Source organism: Ornithodoros turicata, chromosome 1 (genome assembly GCF_037126465.1).
Source record: "Ornithodoros turicata isolate Travis chromosome 1, ASM3712646v1, whole genome shotgun sequence".
Classification (NCBI taxonomy): domain Eukaryota; kingdom Metazoa; phylum Arthropoda; class Arachnida; order Ixodida; family Argasidae; genus Ornithodoros; species Ornithodoros turicata.
Window position 1 is genome coordinate 107,912,572 of NC_088201.1, and position 22,234 is coordinate 107,934,805.

Consider the following 22,234-nt stretch of genomic DNA (forward strand, 5'->3'; position numbering starts at 1 on the left):
GTCTTTCTTAAGACTCTAGATATAGCAGTGGCATGGGGAAATACGATAAAGTGCATGCTTTTGTACCTGACTAGAAACTCTCTCACTTAACATTTTTGTCCAGGTGCAATCATGCAGCGAGCCAACGTGGGGCAGCTAGATGCTGAGAAAGCGCTGGGGAAGTTCTTGGCCGGGGCAGCGGACAGAGACGGTGGCCGTCAGAAGCGGGGTACAGAGCATCCACAAACAGGCACCGTCTCTCCCACAATGAGAATCAAGACCCACAGTTCAGAGTTTCATAAGAGATGTAAGAGTAAGTGAAATAAACTTGTGTACGTGTTTAACAAAAGTGTGAGTCTGTTGTTCATTGAACAACTAAAAAGTACTCCATGAGAGTATGACCGCACAGTGGGGCAAATTCTGGGCACAACAACGAGGTTAAAAATGGGGCTACCAATATTGGACCAAGGACTGGTATCCTGGCACAAGACTGGCAAAACCGGATAACCAATATTGGACAAACATCGGGTATAGTGGCACAATATCGGCAAAACTGATTCGCCAATATTGGACCAAGATTGGGAATACCGGCATGACACTCGCAAAACTGGCGTGCCAACATTGGCTGCGAATATTGGACCAATATTGGGCCATGTTGCAGTTGCAATATTGGGCCAATATTGGCAATTTATATTGCCAATATTGGTCCAATATCGGTCCAATCTTCCGTGTCGAGGTCTCGGTTGGAGGGACGGCGCTGCACTTGGATGGATGGTATGCTTAAACGGGGACTAAACTGATGGTCGTACTTTGTTTAAAAAACTGCACAGAGTGAAAGCAGGGGTTTGCCTCTACCTAAATATGTGGAAGACTGTAGCTCAAGCGCTTTCACTATTTAAAAAGCACATCAAAGAGCGAAATCAGTGCAACTGTCCACTTCGTCTAATGCTTCAGCAAACGGCACTCGGCTACAGCAAACGGGACTGACTCATCCCCGAATGACCTTTTGCGTCGTCAACCAATCCTGGACTACCTCAAGGTCAGCCAAACCTGCCGAACCTGTTTGCTCTCGCATTGTGGCGACTCCGTGGCAGAGTAAGTGCGGCTTATAAAGCAATCTCATTTCTGTTCGTGAAGGCAACCGGAAAATATGTACAAATAATACGTTGTGGAAGGACATCCCTCGTGAATGTAGTCTAGTGGTTCTAAGAGAGAAAAAAAAAAACTAATTATAAAATGCAGCAACATAGGTGGTGGCTCGCACGAAACGGCAAAATGACGTCGCTCCTATTGTTGTGAGAACTTGGAGGCCCGAGCATGTTCAAGAATTGTGCACAACGTGTTTTGTAATTACTGCGCTACGATGTCGTTGTCGACCTCCATAATTTAAGAAAAGATGCTTCAGTGTTAAATGAACATATTCCTACTGATGCATCATTGCTCTTATATCGGTTTAGTGCCCCTTTAAGTACCGGGGTTGACCTTGATGGTTGACCTTGGCGCTCTCGCACTATTAGTTTTGCATCGCAGGCGCGGTCACTGTGGTCTGGAGTTGGCTCCAGGATAAAGACGCGTCGCGCTCGGGCTGTTATGTCGGATGTATCAGATGTGAGAGGGGAAAGGCTTGCCGTTCAGCGTTGTACTTTGAGTCGGGGACTCGGTGGCGCTGCACTTGGGTGGCATCCGTAAGGGACAGGAGATGAGAGTTAACCTCGGCGCTCTCGAGTTATTAGTTCTGCATCGCTTCAGAGGCGGGCTCCAGCGCATAAAGAAGCGACGCAATCGGGAGCCTATATAGATTATGTAAATCAGAGAATCTTCTGGGGATCGTTTTGCTTTTTGTTCCTGCTAGAACCAAAACATACCTGCTGCCTGTGGAAATGAGCAAGTAGATGAAAAAATGCGTCGGCTATTGTGCAGTACGTACTCTGGGTAGGTCACTGTCAGGAGAGTAAAATGGTGTCGTCAAGTGGCCGATGTCGTTTTGTGCAACTAGAGCACACCGTCCTTCCGCGTTATGATCCGCGCCCCACCTGCAAAAAATTACGCTTCGAAATGGCGTGGCTTTGTCTGATAATAATATAATCGAAGATAAATATGTACTAAAATAAAACTCCAGAAATATGCATGAAACTATACTATTCATGCAACGCTTAATGTGCACCTCGAAATATGCATTAAAAGTGTTAATATAAGCATTGTTTTTCATCGTTATTGCTGCTAACTGCGAAGTCGATGAGTTTTTGACAAAATTTATTTGAGTGCTGTATTAGGGATCACGCGGTAAAATAATCAAGTCGCCGTTCAGGAGCATGTAACACTGATAACTAATTTCGGCTGCCAACGGGCGACGGACAAAGAAGGCGACACACAACAAACACCGTCGTCCCCTTACTACACCAACTTTGCACTTTGGCAACATTGATGGCATACGCCACAAATATAAATTTTTGCACTTTTACCACTGCGCAGCTTTGCAGATTGAATAATAATATAATTGGGAGTAGATATGCACGTAATGTCTATCATCCTGTTTGTGTGGAGAAATGCTGCACGTGCCGCAGGGTAGGCCTGCGGAGACCACATGTTTTTTTTGTTTTTTTTTTACGTACCTCAAATACCTTTGAGACACGATGCTGGAGGCAACGTTTACCAACCCTACATTGCTACCGTGCTCGGCCATGATTGAGCCTTGAAGGAGGGGAGCGGCAGAGAGAGCCCCGGGTTTCGGCACCAACAAATATATGTTACAGGAAGGAAACTCGGAGATCCGCTGCCATGAATATGGTCCCACTTAATTCGAGAGGGGCCGAACCGAACTACCTGAACGAAGGGAGAGCCCTCAGTGTCGGGCTAGCGATTCCTCATTCTCTCTCGGTACTCGCGTGGGGAGAAACTCGATGTATATTATATCGATTTACCTCGATAGAAAGTCGAGGTAAATCGATACAAAGTGTGAGACACATGAAAAGGTATGCTATAGCCTACGACAAAGAAAGCGCGCTCCGAAAAGCTAGCTCCGTCGACAGCACACAGGCTTAGACGACTAAGGCCATGATGCGTCAACCACGGTAAATGCATGATGACCTAAAGAATAAGAATAAAGCTGATTATGCTAAAAGAGGTGTTTGAGTTGATCTAGACACCGGAAGGACAAAATGCTAGATTGGAGGAAAAAAGCAAGGGGAGTAGGTTTATATCAGGGAAAGGTAACGGAATCTTTTCGGTACCGTCCCCCTCCCCCTCCCTCCAGTTTTTTGTTTCTTTTCTTTCCTTTTTTTTGAAAGAAAATACCATCAGATCGTAACAAAACTTAATCCCTCTACGTTCTGAAGTCTATTTTGAGGACTCCAGGGATACATGCATACAAGAGACAACGTTTATTCGCAATACACATGTAGGTACGTGTTTTCTGTGAACAGCTAATATGATTGTTACTCACGCTTGTAACTTCACCATAAGCGTATAAGAATATGCTTCTTTTGTTTACTGTATACTACTTACTGATATGCTCCAGTTTGATAGTTCATTGTAGTGTTACTTCTTCAGTTAATTTTAGTTTGCTTCATTGAGGTTTATTTCATAAATGTGTCTACATGATATGGTGAAAAATTGCAATAATTCGGGTCCCGCGGTACCCGAATTATTACCGTAAATTATTGTCGTTTCCATTTCTGTTTCAGGTGTTCTAACTGTGCGATATCCGTTTCCGTTTCTGTTACCGTTTCTGTTACCTTTCCCTGGTTTATATATCCCTCGTGTAATCAATATCGTTTAAAAAAACGGAACACATTGGAAAAAGGTACAAGAGAGTTGTCTCCCAGTAATATAGAGCTGGGTGGAAGGGGGAACATTTGTATAGAATAGGGCTAAATCTGGGCTGTAAGGAGCATGGGGCAAAACCTCTCAGCTCATTTCGGCCAGGCTTGCTACCGTCAAATTCGCCGTGTGAGGCCGGGCATTGTCATGAACAAGACTGACCCTTGCGTAAAACATCTCAGACCTTTTCCTGCTTACTGCGTTTCGCAAGGCACCCCTTATCAGCGTGGAGTAGTACAGGGCATCACTCGTGATCCCTTGCGCCTATAGAAGTCCACATTGATGACACCCCGTATGTCCCAGAAGACAGTTCCCATGGAATTCCCAGAGGATGGCTGCATCTTGCTCTTTTTTTTAAGTGGCGGGAAAGCCTGATGTCGCCATCCAATGTTGCATCTCTTTGTCCCTGAGCAAAAATGACGAATCCAGGTTTCATCACATGTAACGAGTGGTTGCAAAAAGTTCGTCCCCCTCAGATTGAAACCGGTTATGCAGCTACTCGAAGACTGCCATGCGCGCTCCCCTCTGGTCACATATGAGGTGTCCGGGAACCCGTCTTGCACAGACTTTGCCGAGCAGTAAATGCTCGTCAATGATTGTCTCCACGCTGTCGACACTAATATTAGGCTAGACTGGAATGTCCCGAGCTGTTACTCGCTGGTTCTCGGGGATGGCTTGTTCAACACCTGCGGCGAACGTGTCCATGTTGTTCATGCGTCATCATATCCCGTCCTTTGCCTACCTGTCTACGCCATTCGTAGACACTCTCCCGTGATGCTGTTGCTCCCCATACTGTACGCAATAAGGAAACATTTAGCATGGAATAGCAAGCCGTCCTTTCTGGCTGACTTTTCCTGAGGAAATAAATAGGTCCCCCCCCCCCACGCATACTGTACCTTGTAACCTTTGAAAAATCTGAGCTGGTTTGACGTTCTCCTTCACAAGGAGCTTGGTTATGCACCGCTGCTCTACAGCTACAGACACACTGCTGTCAGTGATGCGAGAAGGATTGCACTTCGTCCTCGGAAAGTTTTATTTGATCGCATTCACTTACAGATTTTTCTCGCGCAAAAGTCTCGGTCAACATTGAAGGACCCTTCTACTGCGCTATATCTCCTGCTACATCAGTAAGAATGTCGTCATCATGCAGTAAGGAGGTATCTTGTCGCCATCAGACTGCTTCACCCTCCTGAAACTGCGAGGTATCCAAAGAATACAAAAAAGAATGGAAATAAATACTTCACAGCACTCATAATTTCTGTCCCAAATAAAACTGGAATATTTTGTGCAGGAGCTAATCACGACTTTCACCACATTTAGTTAACGTCTCGCTGCTTGCCTGCTGCTGGTGAAGCGGGTTCCCCGTTACCCTTGGCAAAAAACTCGGATCGTGCCGAAACGCTTTGAACGCTGAGGCACAACAAACAGAACGATATAGATGACAGCAGCTTTTCCCGATTAGTCGGTGGCAGCATAAATTATGAACTGATGATGATATCCTGGGTTTTCCTCAGACGCTTTCAGACATATGTCGGCAAAGTTCCCTTAGAAGACGGCACAGGGCGCACACTCCCCCAGGACGTCAGTCGTGACGTTGCCCACCTCTGTGAGGCCGACAACGGCGAGCCCTTTCACCACCACCACCGATGATGATATTTGCTACTTTGCGTCTCCAGCGAACGGTGAAACGGCGTTTTCGGCAACGCCGTGACGAAGGTAGAATCCCACCTTGAGTCTTAAGAACGAAAGGACGACGAAGAAGAGAACCGTGGCAACCTGAGCCTAAAGGCCCTATGAACTCTACCAACTAGCCCGCCGACGCGCGTAACGCGTAACGTAAACGTAACGCGTTGGCTGTGACACCTTTTGTATCGGCGAATCCTATATGTCCGTATCCAAACAATGCCGTCACGGTTACCTCGGTTCCGCAGTCGGTCGGTCCGCCACTGTTATCAACGTACGCACGCATCTCTTCGTGTCTTCGTATTTTAGACTTTATCGCGGAGAGCGCGTTTTGGTGCCCGTGTGCTTTATGGACGAAATGCCTATGGTGTGTGGTATCGTCGTCAGTGTCAGAAAGAAAGTGCATTGCACTGGACGATCTGACACTTAGAGCAATCACTAAACACCACATCGTAGAAAACAAGGCGTGTCAAAACAACAAACTGACTGCTCATCGACCTAGCAGACGACGTTATGTGTACCTCCGCGTTGGCGTCTGATTGGGTGCTACAATTCTACAAATGACACAACAATGGATAGAGGTATCGGGATGGTGGTACTTCTAGTCGCCTGTATCCGGAAAAAGTTAGTTTTTGTATTAACGCTGCACCCGTTACGAAGAAGTAGCATTCAACAAGAACTCGTAAATAGAATTCCGAAGCGTAGGATAACAGTATTACACCCGCAACTGCAGACAGGAGTTCTCACACCCTTTAAAGGATATGCTACCTTCTTCACGCCTACTACTAGCTTGCATCCGTTGTCTATGATCAGCAATGCTGTTTGCTAACATACAGCATACAACGCCAGCGAAAGCCTAAATCTATTTATTTCTTCGTTTCTTCTCAGTTCAGCTGCATACGGCACATTCCAATATTTTCTCGAACGACCCCCATGACGTTCTACGTTAACCCAATATGTGCCAAGAGCACTGTTGTCCCAACGCTGGCATTAAGATATGGTCGCATTTTCGCTAGAATAAAGTACGTAAGACATAACAATGGCCACAAATGCGCAGATCATTAAGACGTTCAAAGCCACGCAAACCACAGCTAGGCATTCGTGGTCGGTCGATTGCTTTGTTGGTTCTCTTGTGCTGGGCAAGCGAGACCGCATGATCGGCACCTGGTGTAAATGAACCGCGCCGTTGTTGTCAGCATTTACTGAGAGGTTCTCCTGAAAAAAGGATTTTTGCAGAGGTGCTGCCTCCAGATCCGAAATGGCACGCCATTTCGGAGGCTGTGCGAAGCCTTGTGACTTAGGCCCTTGAACTTGCGTCAGATGCGCAGCACCCATGTCTGGTAAACCAACCGTCGAGAGAGAGAAACATTCTCGAGTAGGTCGTGTCTTTGGCATCTCGAAGTGAAGATCGTGTGGCACACCTTGCATGAAAGCCCGTCTCGATGAAGTATCCTTGGAATCGTTTTTTGTAGAATCATACAACACAATAGGTACGAGGTCACTAGAAACTTCATCATCGCCGCATTTAACGTTTTGTATATCACTTGGAGCAAAAACTTGCGCTGTGAAGGGAACAGATATCAAGGCTGGGCATTGCACATTTTGGAAGTTTGTTGTTGTCCCTTTCCCTAATGAATGAGATGCAAATACTGACTTTCTGACTTCCGCTGGAAAATCAAGACTACCAGCACTTTGGCAAATGTTCTCCGAAGTGACGTCGTTGTAGCCTTCGTGGTTGACTACATGATAAGAAAGAGGCTCCGTAGTTAGTCGTTTTGCACCTGGTATCACAGAGGCAAACGGTTTGCTTTGGAATGTCGATGATGATGTCGAATAAGATAATTCAAACGATGTGCTTGAGAGATCACTGGTAGCAGCCGAGCTGGCTAAAGGGAGGGCTGGCTTCTGGCTATCATGCTCTTCTGAAACATCCTGATGTGCCGTAGAATAGTCAGCTCCTGTATTTTTCAATAACTGTTCAGACCAAGCAAGGGCAGGACATTCACTGGAAGTGGTATCAGAGGGAGCCGGAAGAAGTGCTGCTGACGTATTCACGTTACCCAGGTAGCTGGCATGGTGCATCCTGTCGAGATTTGTGTATGTAGGAACTTCGCTTTCTCCAGGGTTAGCAAGTATCGAACTTAGGCTTGACTGTCGATGAATAGGCTCGAAGGTTACAACTGTCCACGCCCGACCTAAGTCGTCCTTCAATATCGTAGATATGATGTTGAACTGCGGCTCTTTATCTTGCTGTGCAGGTATTTCTTCTATAGTTGATACTCTTGTAGTGGCAGTTTCAGTATTTGCCCGTTCAGCACTACTTGGCGTATCACGTGGAGGAGATCCACCTGAGAGACTTCCGTAGCGGTCGAGGTCGAACTGGCGATCTACGGCGCAGGAATAACAGTGTTCATTGCATGCTCCTGATGGATGTGGAGGGTAGATGCTCGCGTATCGGTCGATGTCGCTTAAATTATCATAATTAGGAACAGGGCAGTAGTTAAGGGACCTGACGGAGCTATGCCTGTCGAGAATATCGCCACAGCATAGATAGGAGTTTTCCGTTAGAGCCGTTCTGAGATGCAGCCTAGTTCGCGACGAATGCTTTGGGGCGTCATCTACTTGAACAGCAGGCGGATGCTCACCACTTTGTCGCGACGTGCCTGCTGCAGCCATGGTTCCAAAGCGCTCCCGGAGAGTGACGCGCGATTGTATTCCCCTTCCACCTGTACTGTAACCCTGACTCGTATTCAGAATGTACGTTTTCGAAAACCACACCCATTGCCTTCTTCTTCTTCACCCCTCGGTAGGTGACCTCTGCACCCTCTGCAGTTTTATACCTGCTACAAGCGGCACTGCTGAGCGAGTTACGGCGTCCCGCTCACTGGTGGTAGCCAAAGATCGTGCTGAAGACTGGGAGGTGGTGGGTTCGAATCCACCTGCTGTTGCGTCTGAGGTTTTCCTGGGTTTTCTGAAGACTTTGCAGACGAATGTCGGTACAGTTCCCCCTAAAGTCGACCTGGACGCATATAAACCTACTTGTCCTCCCCCACTCCTTCCTGCTGTCCTCCACGTCTCTTCACGTCTGTACATCGCTCATAGCCACAGTTGCTTCGCTGAGCTAACACGGAACAAAAAATTATATCGGCTACGGAAAATAAGTAGTAGAATGCCGCTGCCCGCAACTCCACCATAAAGTAGGATAATACTATAACGTCGCCGCAAAGTTCAAAAAGGAGATACTTTTAACAACGCTTTTGATGGTCTTGAATATACCACACGCAAAAAGTTTCCGGCCGACAATCTGACCCAGCTAGTATGAGACAGTGCAAGGTAAATCTAAAAAGGCAGGGAAGGCGGGAAAACATACGAAATCTGACCAGGCAACCCTGGTATTTTGATGCGCGAGTGAACCTGAATGTTGCGAGGACAAATACGAACGTAAACATCTTTTATTTTGCATCGATGAGATAAATTTGGTGTGTACTATTGACTTACCCAGTTATAAAACATAGGAAAAGGTACCTGCTTGCCTGCTCTACACATACGTCAAGGTCATGTAGAGGGTGCGAGTTTGCGCATCCTGCTGCTTTTCGGATGCTGCGCACGTGCAACTCCTCAGGTTTCTCTGTTTGTTGAGCCGCACGGACTGCGTCACATTTTTTGCATGTATTAATTACTATATCGCTCCCAATTTAAAGAACTGTCACTTTTTCTACTATCCTTCTGGGCTGCGTTTAGCAACCTGCATTCGTCGGACTGACAACGAGAGCGCTCAAAAAGTCGTCGAGCGCTAGGCATTTCGTGCTCCGAAAAGCATCATGTTCAGCCTTTTTTTTTTTTTTTTCGATGGCACAGCTCCTCAATATCTGTGTTAACTACCATGATCTTGAGCATTTCCGCACTCCCTTCACATGGGTGCTGGGTCATTCCCGGCCAAATCACCCAAAGGACGCCCCTCAGTTTTGCTTCTAAAAATTATCATGGACTCCTTACTGCAAATGAAGACATTTTCCAGAGTCTTACGGCACTATGTTGAACTGCTGTCGATTTAGGCCGGGTCAAAGTTCGTCAGAATCGCGAAACCCATGCTGAGAACAAAAGTGACCTGCTGAGCAGGGCTTTGCGTCTGGGCGGACGTTACTGACATAGAATGAAAGAGCGTGGCCTTAACGTTCTGCCAATATCAAGTTCTTTCCTGGTGTTCGCTTTCGGCCAGTGTAAGAGAGCTGCTAGTTGGCGCTTTTTCTTACAACTTTCCGACTTGCTAAGGGCACTTTTCGCACAAGCTGGAAGGGCTAAAAAAATTCACCGTATTATGGATTTTCCATACTTCAAAATCACATGTTTTGAAGACCGAGCACGTAATAGTTTTTGCCACGTTTAATCCGAAATGTCGTACTTTTGGCAAAGTTGGCCATTTCCAACGCCATTTTTGAAAATGAAGCATTCAACCGAGAAAAATTCAAATGGGTGGAGACGACAGATCAATATCTATACTAACGCATATAAAAAAATTAACAAGGTACTTTTTGATAAGAGCGAGAAAATATTTTTTATGTCCCACATGGCTACGCGAAGGCTGCACGAGACTGCTCCCTGTGAGGCGCGCGAACAGATCGCGTGCCCAGATTTCATAAGCCGCGTCCTGCAGCTGGAGCATATTCCTTTTTTCCCAGACCTTTTGTTTGTAAACTGTGCAGTTTTTATTGTTATCAGTGCATTAGTAAGTATTGTGAGTAGGTGTTTCTCAGAGTCTTTCATTCGGGGCGTTTGAAGGTGGTAGTCATGAGAAACGACAGCGATGCTTTCACACTCACAAGGAATATTATGGGCAAACCATGCTGTCCTTTCAAATGCGCGTTTCTTATGGTTAATAGCAACGCAGGGCACGTTGTGAGTGGATGACTTTTACTGCATTGTAGCGTCCACAAACACGCTCGCATATCCACGCAACCTTTAACACATGGCCTTGAAATCGGCCTAGGAAAGCTCATCTGCAGCTCAGCTGATTTATTTATGATCGAATTTCTCACATGTGATGCATGCCGGGTTACCGAAAGGGTTATTATTGATCCAAGTTTCTTGCTGATCTCTTCGTGTTGAACAATGGCCGAAGTAGGAACGTCAGGAGACACTTCTGAATCTCCTCAACACCGTATGGAAGTCGTTGTACTGCTTCGCTATGATTGTCTAGAGCTTGCACTTTAGCGTGTATTTAACTAAGTGAAGGCAAAACGCGCACAACGTGGCAGTGAATAATGTGACAAATGCTCACGACTGTCAGCAAACGCACACCTGCAAAATGAAGGACTGCGGTATGAAAGTGCGTGGCACGCACAGAAACTTCATTCGGAGCAGCGTTCAAGACCTATTTTTTCACCGTACAGAGAAAATTGTAGTGTCACTTTTAATGAGATACCCTACCAATGGTCGTCTTTGCCTTTTAACGTTTGAAAGGAAATATGAAATAATAATGAAACCGTTGTGCATCCATTTATGGGGGTACCTTTTTGTCCGTACTTTAAACTGTTACAATTGCAGAAAATCAAATATGTAGGCTGTGTGAATTGCCAATAAACTGTTTTTATCATTCCAGCCTGCTAAGGTGAGATTCAGCAGCCAGCTGTTCGGTGTGGATAGGCCAGCAAGCACCACATCAACGTCTCGGGCTAGTACGCGGTAGTAGCATAGATGTGATTTAGCTGTATATAATGAATGTTCTGGTCCCCCATAACGGACAGGAAAACTTCACACACAAAAAAACGTTCTTCGCCCAATCAAGCCCCGCGCCCTAGCCGCGCCCGCCCCAGCATAGCCTAGTATGTGTAAGGTGCGTGGACATTAGAAAATATTTTCTCGCCCTTATCAAAAAGTACCTTCTTATTTTTTTTATATGCGTTAGTACAGACATTGATCCAACGATTTGGATTTGTCTCGGCCGACCGTGTAGTTTTCAAAAATGGCGTTGAAAACGGCCAACTTTACCAAAAGTACGACATTTCGGATTAAATGGGGCAAAAAGTATGTGGTCGGCCTTCAAAACATGTGATTTAGAAGTATGGAAGGTCCAGAATAGGCTGATTTTTTTTTTTTTTTTTTTGTCCTTCCAGCTTGTGCTAAAAAAATTCCCTTAGCGAGGCTCAAAGTTGTAAGAAATAGCGCCAAAAAGCAACCCTATTTCGCTGGCCGAAAGTGAGGCACGAGGGCAGAACTTGATATTGGCAGAATGTTAGGGCCATATTCTTCCACTCTATGTCACTATAGTCCACCTAGACGCAAAACTCTACTCACTAGGTAACTTTTTTTCGTAGCATGGTTTTTGCGATACAGACGAACTTTGACCCCGCCTAAATCGACAGCGGTTCAACATAGTCCAGTAAAACTCGGGAAGGTATCTTTATTTGCAATAATGAGTCCATGATAATTTTTGGAAGCAAAAACTGAGGGGTCGAGCACGACCATTGGGTGATTTGGCCTGGAATGACCCTGCTGTGAAAAGGCTACAATAGTTCGAGGCTACAAGTTCAGTTCGTAAAAAGTGACATAATAAAACTTAAGCTAATGGCAGTCACATCAGGAGGGCCAAAAATAAAGCCCATAGGTATTGGAAAGTAGCGTCGCTCTCCTCCACGCGCCCGCTTTCCTCCTCGATTCGCTTCGCCCGCGCCGCGCACGACACCTTTTTCCCGCCACGGTGCACGGCCGTAGCAATCGGTGACCGATACTTACTAAGAATCATGAGAAAAGGTTTGACTTCCGTGTCTACGCAAGCAGACGATGCACGCTACGGGAGCTGGCGGTAGATGTGCCTGGCTCTAGAAAGATCTTTAGAAAGCGGTAAAGCGCGACTGTCAGAACCTGACTAGTAGGCTGTGTTTTTCAGCGTGTGTACATAAACTAATTTACCGACGGTAAGCACGCACGTAGTGTAACACTGAGTGTAACGACTGCAATAAGCAAACTTCAAACGTGCGTCACGTGTGTAAGAAGAGATGTAACCTCTTAGTTCTGTGTTGTTTCCTTTTGAGCAGAGACATAGAAGCTGTATGTAAACAAGGTGCGCGCACATGCTCTCGATATACTGCACATCCAAGTCGACACAGCACTGCATAGCTGTTTCGTATCCTGTAATTAACTATGATGCAAGAAGCGCGCTCTCTTATGTTCTACCCGAAAAATCTGCTTATCCACCTGATATCATCTCATTTTGCCCTGTTTTACAGCTTGTGACATAACATCTGACTTTTACACATACGCACACACGTCTCCGTGTTTCAAAACCCACAAGCAGTAACGGATGTGCTGCGCCAAGCTGCACTAATCACGAGTGCTGTGACGTAGAAGGTGTTGTTGCTGCAGTTGCGCCAAAGCGCGGAGTATACACTTCGTGCAAAACGCTCGCGACGCCAGGAAGCGCCTTCATGGCGGCGGCGGGAACTCTTTGTGTGAGTCGGATACTGCGCACTCGGCTTGCTCTTGTCACGTTTACGGTTGCTTGCGCGAATTGCGGTTGAGGTTTCTTCGCCTGCGTCTTAAAAATGCTGTCCAACGTGAACTGCTGCGTAGTGGGCTGTTCTAACACGTACGCGAATGCTCCGCCAAGCACAAAATTCTAGAGCTTCCCGTGAACTTCTACACTTGCATGCAATACCAAAAGTTGGTAGTGGAAACAGTGTCAAATACCCTTTGCTCTTCATGATAGTTATTATGTTGCATGAAGTGCTGCATATTACTGAAAACTGTATTTGTTGTCACACCATTCGCATTATGTGCATTCGTTGCATATTGGTCCCCTTAAAGTACTTAAAGGGACGGTCGCATCCGGGAGCGTGGGCATGAAACTGTTACCATGATGTTCCGCATCCTCCGACAACCTACTTGGCGATTTTTCTCTCGCTAGAATTGTCTAGTTATTTCACAATCATATTTTGAAGTTCGCGCGCCTCGACGGCGGCGAGCGTCGCAGCAACAGCGACATCGTTGTGACGTGGTTCGGACCATGACGCGACGGACGAATCAGAGTGTAGTCGGTTCTCGAGCTTCTCCGTCGGAGGTTGTTACTGAGACCGTCTGCTTCGACTTCGTGATAAACGTCCATATTTCAAGTGGTTCGCTGTGATACTTTCTCCCAAAGGAGATTGTATCATGTCAACGAGTACAGGAACGCGTTGTTATGTTCCTGGCTGCATGAATTCGTCCGCGGCCAACCCGGAACTAACGTTTCACCGACCGAGGGACAATGACACAAAACGAAAATGGGAGGCGGCCATCGCCAGCAGATATCCTGCTATGGAGAAAGAACGTCGTGTTCCGCACATATGTTCTTCACATTTCTCTGACGAAGCTTATCTGGAGACAGACATCATGCAGGTTCGCCTCGGGTTCGCTCCAAAACGAAAGCGGCTAAAACCTGACGCTATGCCTACGTTGTTCCCGGAACAAGTGGAAAGCCTTGACATGCCCAGTGACGAGGTAAGCTTTTAGTTCAGTCCGAGAGCTGTATAGTGTAATATAGATAGCAGTATAGTGTGCAGTTAGGCAGTCGTGATTTCCAAACAGAATTATCCAACAACCAATATTATTTATTGGCTGGCAAAAGTGCACATTGCGGGACATCGACGGCACAACCATAACGGGACTGAAGATGCGGTTATTATCCCCTCACATGGCGCGTGTAAAGTGTCTGCTTCGAGTGCTTTCATATGTATCTATTTCTCTTTTTTAAACACTGTATTTCTATTACAGATTCAGTCAGGCAGCGTGATGGAGTCTGCTTCATTTGGTATGTCAACAACAATATATCTTCTCTTATAGCATTGGTAGTGCGCGTGTTGTCTGTCAGTAGTAGTCTGTCTAGCAGTAATATATATATAGGGATAGTACCTTTTGTAATATGTATGGAGATTTCCTTCATTAATAAAGGAAGATATCTCATGGCTCTGCACCATATTTAAACTCAGCCTGCTGGTATCATATGCTTGCATTATAGAAGCAGAAGAGCCATCTACAAGTGGCACCGCATGTCCTGTCTCACAGCAGATGGCACCAATAATAATACCACATGATGGTATGTACCTACATAAAATGCAGTACATCTCTAGTGCAGTGTCTTACAGGCCTTTTCTGTTGTACCTTTCTATGTGTACCCCTTCTACTGGGGGTCTTTACCTAGTTGTTTTCATTTTGATAGAGTTGATATCATATGCTTGCATTATAGAACCAGGAGGAGTGCCGTCTACGAGTGGTACCAGTGCATGTTCTCTTTCACAGCACATGGCACCAACGACATTACCAGAAGGTGGTATGTACACAACACGTTTATCTACCTTGTTTTATGTTTTTCGGGTTAATTATGAAGAGGCACTTTACATTCCCTTTGAAAATCATACTTTAGGTACATATATACTTTCTCTGATGCAGTGTGAAGATGTCAGTAGGCATTATGTATTTAATATGAAATCTTATGTTCTTTTGCTTTTTCAAGTACTCATCCTGGATGGACTACCCCTCAACCCTTTGATTCCATACCAGACAGTCAGCCAATATGGCTTCCTGTACACCTTGGTGCCATATGTGCCTCTAATTGAAAGTAGAAAAATGGGGCACAAGAACACTCAGACTGCTGTTCCAACTGCCACACTTGGTAATAACGTCTGACGATATGTCTTTTTTTGTACTTCACATAACACAGAGGAGAAACATTTCCCATGTTAATTAGAGGCAATTACTGACCTATGGCAAAGCAGAGTGCTGCAAATACTGTCTTACATGACTGACATTCTCCACAATTTAACATTGTTGGCAGATGTTTTTGGTACACAAAATTTGTTGATAGTTCAGAAGGAAGCTATAATGCTGTGCAGGGTCACTGCTGCATCCTTACCATACATGTCAGCCAAACAAGGTTATGGAGGCAGTCACAACTCGAACAACTGTACAACTCACCATATCGCTCGTGTTGCTTGTTGGCATTGCCTGCACACACATGGCATGATATGAAAATGTTACTGAAGCTACTAAGGTACTTAATATGCATGCAGTTGTACTCCATAGCTGTGAGATTCATTATCACAATGGTTTTTGGAACACACATTAAGGTTACACAAAACTGACAAAGTAAGAGAAAAGCATGATTTCAGCACTTTCTTTCAAAATGTCTTAGTTTCTTTGCGTGTCTACATGCAGGAACTCAAACCCGAATCCTTATGCCAAGCAAGGCAAGTCAAACGAACTTGACCCTTCCACCTGGCAGTAGCCTCTCCTTCACGTCATCTGAAATGACGGAATGCCCAGAAGACAGCGTGGGTGAAAGTGCAGTGCTTTCCACAGCAGAGGTTTTTTTGCATGATGTGGGCACCTCACAACTCTTTGATGCCTCACTTGAAATGTCTCATGACAAGGACCGGAGCTCCACTCCAGTACCTGAGCAGTTGGATACGACAGTTGGATCCTCCAGGTAATGTGAGCTATATGAGCATATCATTTACTAAATTGCTATTACTGAGACTTTGGTAACTGCATTACATGTCAGTGCCCATGGAAAGTGTAAATGGAATAAACTCTTTTCTTTGGTGCACACAGCCAACCTGACCCTATGGATGCGACGTTTCACCTGTCCACAGCAACGGAGAGCTCGGATACTGAAGAGTAAGCATAAGAGTCATTAAGTGGATAAGTAACTATAACAAAAGCTCCTCTTCTTCTCTCCCTCTCTTTTGTTTTAGTGATGAATACGAGAAGCAGCAGCAGCCTGGGCACTCAAAATCTCGCAGTCGTCAAACGTAAGTGAACGATTCAGTACAGTATAATTACATGACGCTATACATTTGTAGAGTAATTAAATATCCCCCTGCTTTTCAGAGTAAATCCGGAGGAGCGGTTCTTCCTAGTCGCTGAGTCCAGCCTGCAAGAACTGTTGTGTGTCTGCCCCTTCTGCATGAGTGATGAAGCTCGTGTTGACACTACAACAAGGGGAACATCTGTAAAGTCTACAACTGTTTGCAGCTGTGGCAAAGAGCGTACTTGGCACAGCCAACCATGGGTGAAGGACAGGCCACTTGGCAACATCCTGCTATGTTCTGCCATTCTGTTTTCCGGGGTCAACATCAGAAAAGCATTTCGAATGCTTGATATGATGAAGGTGGCCACCCTAACGAAGTCACAGTACTTCAGGACGCAGAAGCAGCACCTTTTCCCTGCTGTGAATGACGTGAGTGTAGTGACGTAACGTGGAAAAATAAGCACTGCGAGTGCCTATGACCCAATTAGTCCTCAGTTCACCTAACTTTGATGCACGCTCATATTGCCTTAAAAGTCACTAATGTCTGTCTCTTGCAAACTGTTTCAAGGTCTACATGAGTAAGCAGGCTGATATCCTGGACCAGCTTCGTCCAGTGCCCCTGGTCCTTGCCGGAGACGGCAGGTGTGACTCACCTGGCCACACAGCACTCTATGGTACATACACTCTTCTGGAGACAGCTGTCAACCGCATTATCCACTTCGAATTGGTGAAGGTACTTCAGACCTATCTGTCTATGACCAACAGAGCAGCTTTTCATAGTTGTAGGCTCAGTAACAAAAGTGTAGACAGAAGAGTATTTTGGGAGAGGTTCTATAGGGAGTTTACATAAGAGAGTAGGATTTTCCACAATTTCTCTCTCGCAACTGCACTACCAAATGTACCATTTGGGGCTGAACCAATAATCCCCCTCTGGCTATACGCTAATGCTTGGTAGAATTGGATAACTCATGACATCGTCACCAGAAACATAGATAGGGTGGTCATCCTATATTTACTTGCTTTTATGTATCAGACATTTTAACACAACAGCTATGAAATTTGTGAAGATGCTATTTTTGTGTGCGGTCATACAGCCAGGGCATTCTATGTGAGATGTTGATTAGCGGGCAAATAATTTCATAATTGAGGTTCATTGATTAAGCATGGCTTCTCGGGCAAAGCCCAGATACTGTTTGTGCATAGTGGGGGGGGGGGGGGGGGGGGTATATATAAGTTTAATAAACAGGAGGTGGCGTCCACGCAAGGAGAGGTCAGCCTGGCCTATGTCGGCTTGCTACGCCCTGGTGGAGCAAAAAAAAAAAGCATAGTGCTTACCTATAGTCATTCCATTTTTTATATAGCAAAAAATACCTATATGTTGTATATCCTTAATATGTTATTCCTAATGTTTTCTCTGACATAGTCAACCGAGGTCTCCAGCAGCAATGCCATGGAAGCGTACGGCCTTCAGAAATGCCTAGCATTCCTCGAGGTCCAAGACATGGTTGTGGACAGTTTAGTCACTGACCGCCATTCTGGGATCAAGGCCATGCTGAGGGAGTCCTGCCCACATATTAAACACCGATTTGATGTGTGGCACGTCGTGAAGGGTGAGCATAGTGACTGGTAAGAATAGTTTGATATTTCAGGCACGGTGTCTCCCAACAGGTATCAAGAAGAAGCTCATAGCCCTGAGCCGCTCCACAAAGCACAATGTTGTAAAACTGTGGATTGAGAGCCTGACCAGGCATGCCTATTGGTGTCCGAAAACGAGTGGGGATGATGGGGAATTGTGCATCGCAAAGTGGGTGTCGGCACTTAACCATATTGTCGACATTCATGAGCATGACGACCCCCTGTACCCAGTTTGCTACCATGGTCCGCTTTCGGAACCACGACAGTGGCTCAAAGAAGGTATGCACTGAAAAAACTGACATAGTGGAGCATGTAATTTAGTTGCAGCTTGTAAAGTGTTACACACTCCACACTCACTTATGTGACATCCATTATTTTCTGGTGGTCTGGATAGTGACAGACCTTTAAATATTGAACTCAGGGGTATCTTAAGCTGAAACCCGTCCCCATATTCAATGTTTGCGAAGTGGGGAATCTAAATAAGTTAACTCTAGATAAATGTGAGTCAACCATATTTACATCAGTGTAGTTATTGTTCCTAATCTAGGGTATCACTATACAATAACATGCATACATGCATCTGACAACATGCCATTGTAGATACAGAGACCTACAGACGAGTGAGGGATATCCTGATGGCACCTATGCTCCTGAGGGACGTCCCAATGCTCTCCTCGCACGGGCAAACTTACGGACTAGAGGCTTTCCACAGTGTCCTCATCCATTTCCTGCCAAAGTCCTATTCATTTTCGGACGAGGGGATGGTCGCCAGGTATGATACATAATCTGCAGTTTTCAAGGCTTAGGAAGACTCAAATGTCTTATGAGAATGAGGACGGGTTCGTAGGACACAGCTGGCTATCCTCCACTACAATGAAAATGCGGACCGCGCGCAGTTGGAGAGGGAAGGTACGAAACAGTACCGCTTGAAGCCATCCAAGCTCAAGAAAACGTGGGTACCCGTACCTCTAAAGGAAGATGCTACGTATGGTATGTTCTTGTATCTTCTAAGATGTGAGCATCATGCATGTGCTAAGTACTGCAACTCAACACAATCTATCATGCCTGGTAGACTCTTGTTGATTCAAACTCCAGGGGATTCAACAGTTCTCATGACCATAGAAATTTGTTTGAATTATCAGAAATGCCTCAAAATGTGGGCTTCAAGAGAGAATTATGTTATGGAGCCATATATGTCTTGTGCTGGGGGGGGAGGTTGCCGACAATTGTCTACAACTGATGGTCATGACTGCTGTAGCTCACATCATGCAATCCGACTGCCACTACATTTGACTGGTCTCACAGCTAACTATATGATACAGGTTTCTACCTTTCTTGATAGCACGCACCCAGAAAATAGCAGACCAGGACCTTCTGCAGCCCTTTTAGGTATAGAATGTGTGCTCCATGAGCATGTGAACAGCTTGTCAGCACATTTTATTTTGTGTTAGGGAAATTCTACTAGTGGGTGAAGAGTTGGAATTACGGGACGGTAAAGCCTGGGTCATATAGCTCTTCAGTAGATGGAAAACAGAGCAGACCAAACAAAAATTTCAGATTAATTTGAATTAACTAAAAGTTTAAATTATCAGGGTTTGAAACAATGGCTGTATCATACGTACAACAGACAAAAAAGTTGATACGTACAATACTTATCATGACCAACTGAACTTTGATCATGTGACCACTGTGAAGTTTACAATCAGGATGTTACTCAGTTCTTGCAAAGAAGTCTTTCTTGCATCAGTGCTAGATTTATGCTGTTTTGTCATTTGTCTTGTACATGCAGGTTGATTTCCTATCTAAGACGAACTATGCATGTACTTGATGGCCATAGGAAGCTTTCAGGAAAAAAATTTGGATGCAAGAACGTTGAATGGGAAACAATCCTGCTTGAATTCAGACTTGTGCCTGTTGCTTGGAAAAAGTAACTGATCACCATTATTAACTGCTGAACTTTAAATGAAACTGAATAGCAAGAGGAAAGGTAACTTTACTCCGGTCGTTACTGTGAATTCACCCAAATTATATCTTCCTTTGAAAAAAAGGGGGTCAAACGGCAGAACATTTGCAATAACATGTAAAAAAACGAGACGGTCAGGTAGACAATCCTTCATACACCTCATCACAGTCTCTGCGGGAAAAGTAATACACCGCTGGGTAATGGATCACTAATTCATTACAAGTCATGCAATCACTTCAGGGCATTATGCAGAAGTCTGGTTCAAAGCTAATCTGTCTGTTAGAAATCTTGAAGACTGTCTTCTGTTCTGCTATCTCACCTTTGACCAAAAGCCACTGAACGATCTCATTAACAAAATTTCGGTCATTAGGTAGCATCTAGTTGCTGCTGTCAAAGTGCTACGCAGTTTTGTGGCCATTTCACACTTTCTCCTTTTCTTTTAGACTATACATCAATCCTCACTGGCGAGGTGTTGTCTCGCGTAGAAAAACACCTAAAGGAGCCTGTTTCTGTGGAAATTGGACCACCACGTGCAGCAACATATGGTGAAAGACCAGCTTTGGCACAAGCTGTGGAAAAGCACCAGGCCAGGTATGTGAGCTGTTTGCCACCTGCTTACTATGACCACTAGTCGTTCAATTACACTTTGCACCTTTCTTCCTAGGTTCCAGAAGTGAGGGTTGTGACCACCTCACACGCTGACACTTCAGACCCCTCAGAAACCGTGACAAAGAAGAAGAACAAAAAAAAGGCCCTTTTCAGGGCCACCCAATGCTTTACACAGAGACAAGCGTTGCTTTTTGATAAACCCATTCTGCATGCTAATATATGAAACCAGTTTTACATATTCATACAACTAAAGTATTGTGGCACTACCTATGGACTGTTTAGAAGTAAAGGTGTTGAAAAAATAGCAGTATCGAACTAATTTAAATCTGTTTTTATTTATTTATTTTTTTTCAGAAGAAGTCTTGGAGAACCTGCAACAATGCTGAAGTCATGAGAGCTCTGGAACATTCACCAACAGTGGTGGCACCCAACAGGAGGTCTCAGCTACGCCGCTTTCCTGGCTTGTATTTTATGTACAAAGTACATTCCCTAACCTAGGGAGTGAGATTCGTTCATTTCACTCTGCATGGCAAAATAAGTGTCTTTCAACAGCTTTGTGCGGTATTGGGGAAGGATTGCTAGAGGGGATGTAGTAAGATGTGGTTGTATCCCGAGTGCCCTTCCTTGATCTTTTACACCCGGTGATAACACAATAGCCAACAGAATTGGGCATAAAATATTGCTACAGTGTTCTATCTTTGCCACCAAATAATCCCAACACGTATCTACAGATTCCGACAAAAGTTACAACAGAACACAGGGTTGGCATGTATCTCTTCTTAGGAGTGCCACCTTAGCCACAAAATTCATCCGTAGCTGACACACTGACAGGTGGGCACCTTGTTAGCCTAGACACATATTTGTAATTGCATCCACACCAGTTCGCTGATACGGTGTCACTCCTGTGAGGAAGTTACGTCAACCCTGTGTTCTGTAAGCTTTTGAAGGAATCTGTACATACTTATATGAGGTGGCATAACTGTGCCAGCTATTTTGTCTTCCTACTGTGCACACTGACATGTGGGAAGCATCACAGTGGTCTTGAAGGTAGTTCTGTTCATAGCTGTCGAAGAAGGGTCATATGCATGAAAGAGGTAAGGTAATGATAGGAATAAGACTCATAATGTACCATGTTCACTTTTTCCCCCCAAGTTTTATCCAGGGCACATCAGCACTGTATTATGTCAAGCCTACAATTTCATAAAAACCTTTTAGGTACACAGGCATAATAACTGTTGTGTAATATGAATTATTTTTCATTCCAATACATGGTTTGTGTGAATTGTCTATCTGTAATAAATGAAATTCTAGAACCAGTCCATGATTCATTGTAATCAAATAATTGCATGGTACTATAAAAGGTAATAAAAACTGCACCAAAAACACCACATCTGGCTGTTCTTACCCACGCACTCGAACAACAGAGGAGTGTCAAGTCAGCTGATATTTGCAACTGTGAACCAACGTAAGGTTTGTTGATTGAAGTTTGTCTACTTTTTGGTTATGCAGTGATAGTGTTTTTTCAAAAGCATCACTTCAGATTCTTTCCTTCTGAACCTTCATAGTCACTGAGTTTACTGCAAAGCCAACACAGTTTCCATGTACAGAACATGACAATTGTGGAAAATTCTTTCGAATAGGGTTTAAAAAATTACATGCAGCTCCAAGAACAAAAAACAAAAATCATATCAGTCACACTTTGCACTGCAGACATGGCAGAAGCTTACCTGAAACTTACTGATGTTAATATAACAATATCCATA

The 22,234-nt window shown here is 44.8% G+C and overlaps 1 protein-coding gene across 1 annotated transcript; it reads left to right on the forward strand.

Moving 5' to 3' along the window:
* The first annotated feature begins 13,375 nt into the window (after positions 1–13,375).
* LOC135378776 (uncharacterized) lies at positions 13,376–21,887 on the forward strand. Its single transcript, XM_064611862.1, has 16 exons — positions 13,376–13,956; positions 14,230–14,266; positions 14,474–14,551; positions 14,702–14,785; positions 14,969–15,127; positions 15,670–15,940; positions 16,066–16,131; positions 16,209–16,265; positions 16,345–16,693; positions 16,833–16,997; positions 17,688–17,874; positions 17,933–18,178; positions 18,500–18,671; positions 18,747–18,889; positions 20,306–20,453; positions 20,527–21,887. Exons 1-16 carry the CDS (start codon positions 13,630–13,632, stop codon positions 20,537–20,539), a joined length of 2,502 nt encoding a protein of 833 aa, XP_064467932.1. The 5' UTR covers positions 13,376–13,629; the 3' UTR covers positions 20,540–21,887.
* The last annotated feature ends 347 nt before the right edge of the window (positions 21,888–22,234 follow it).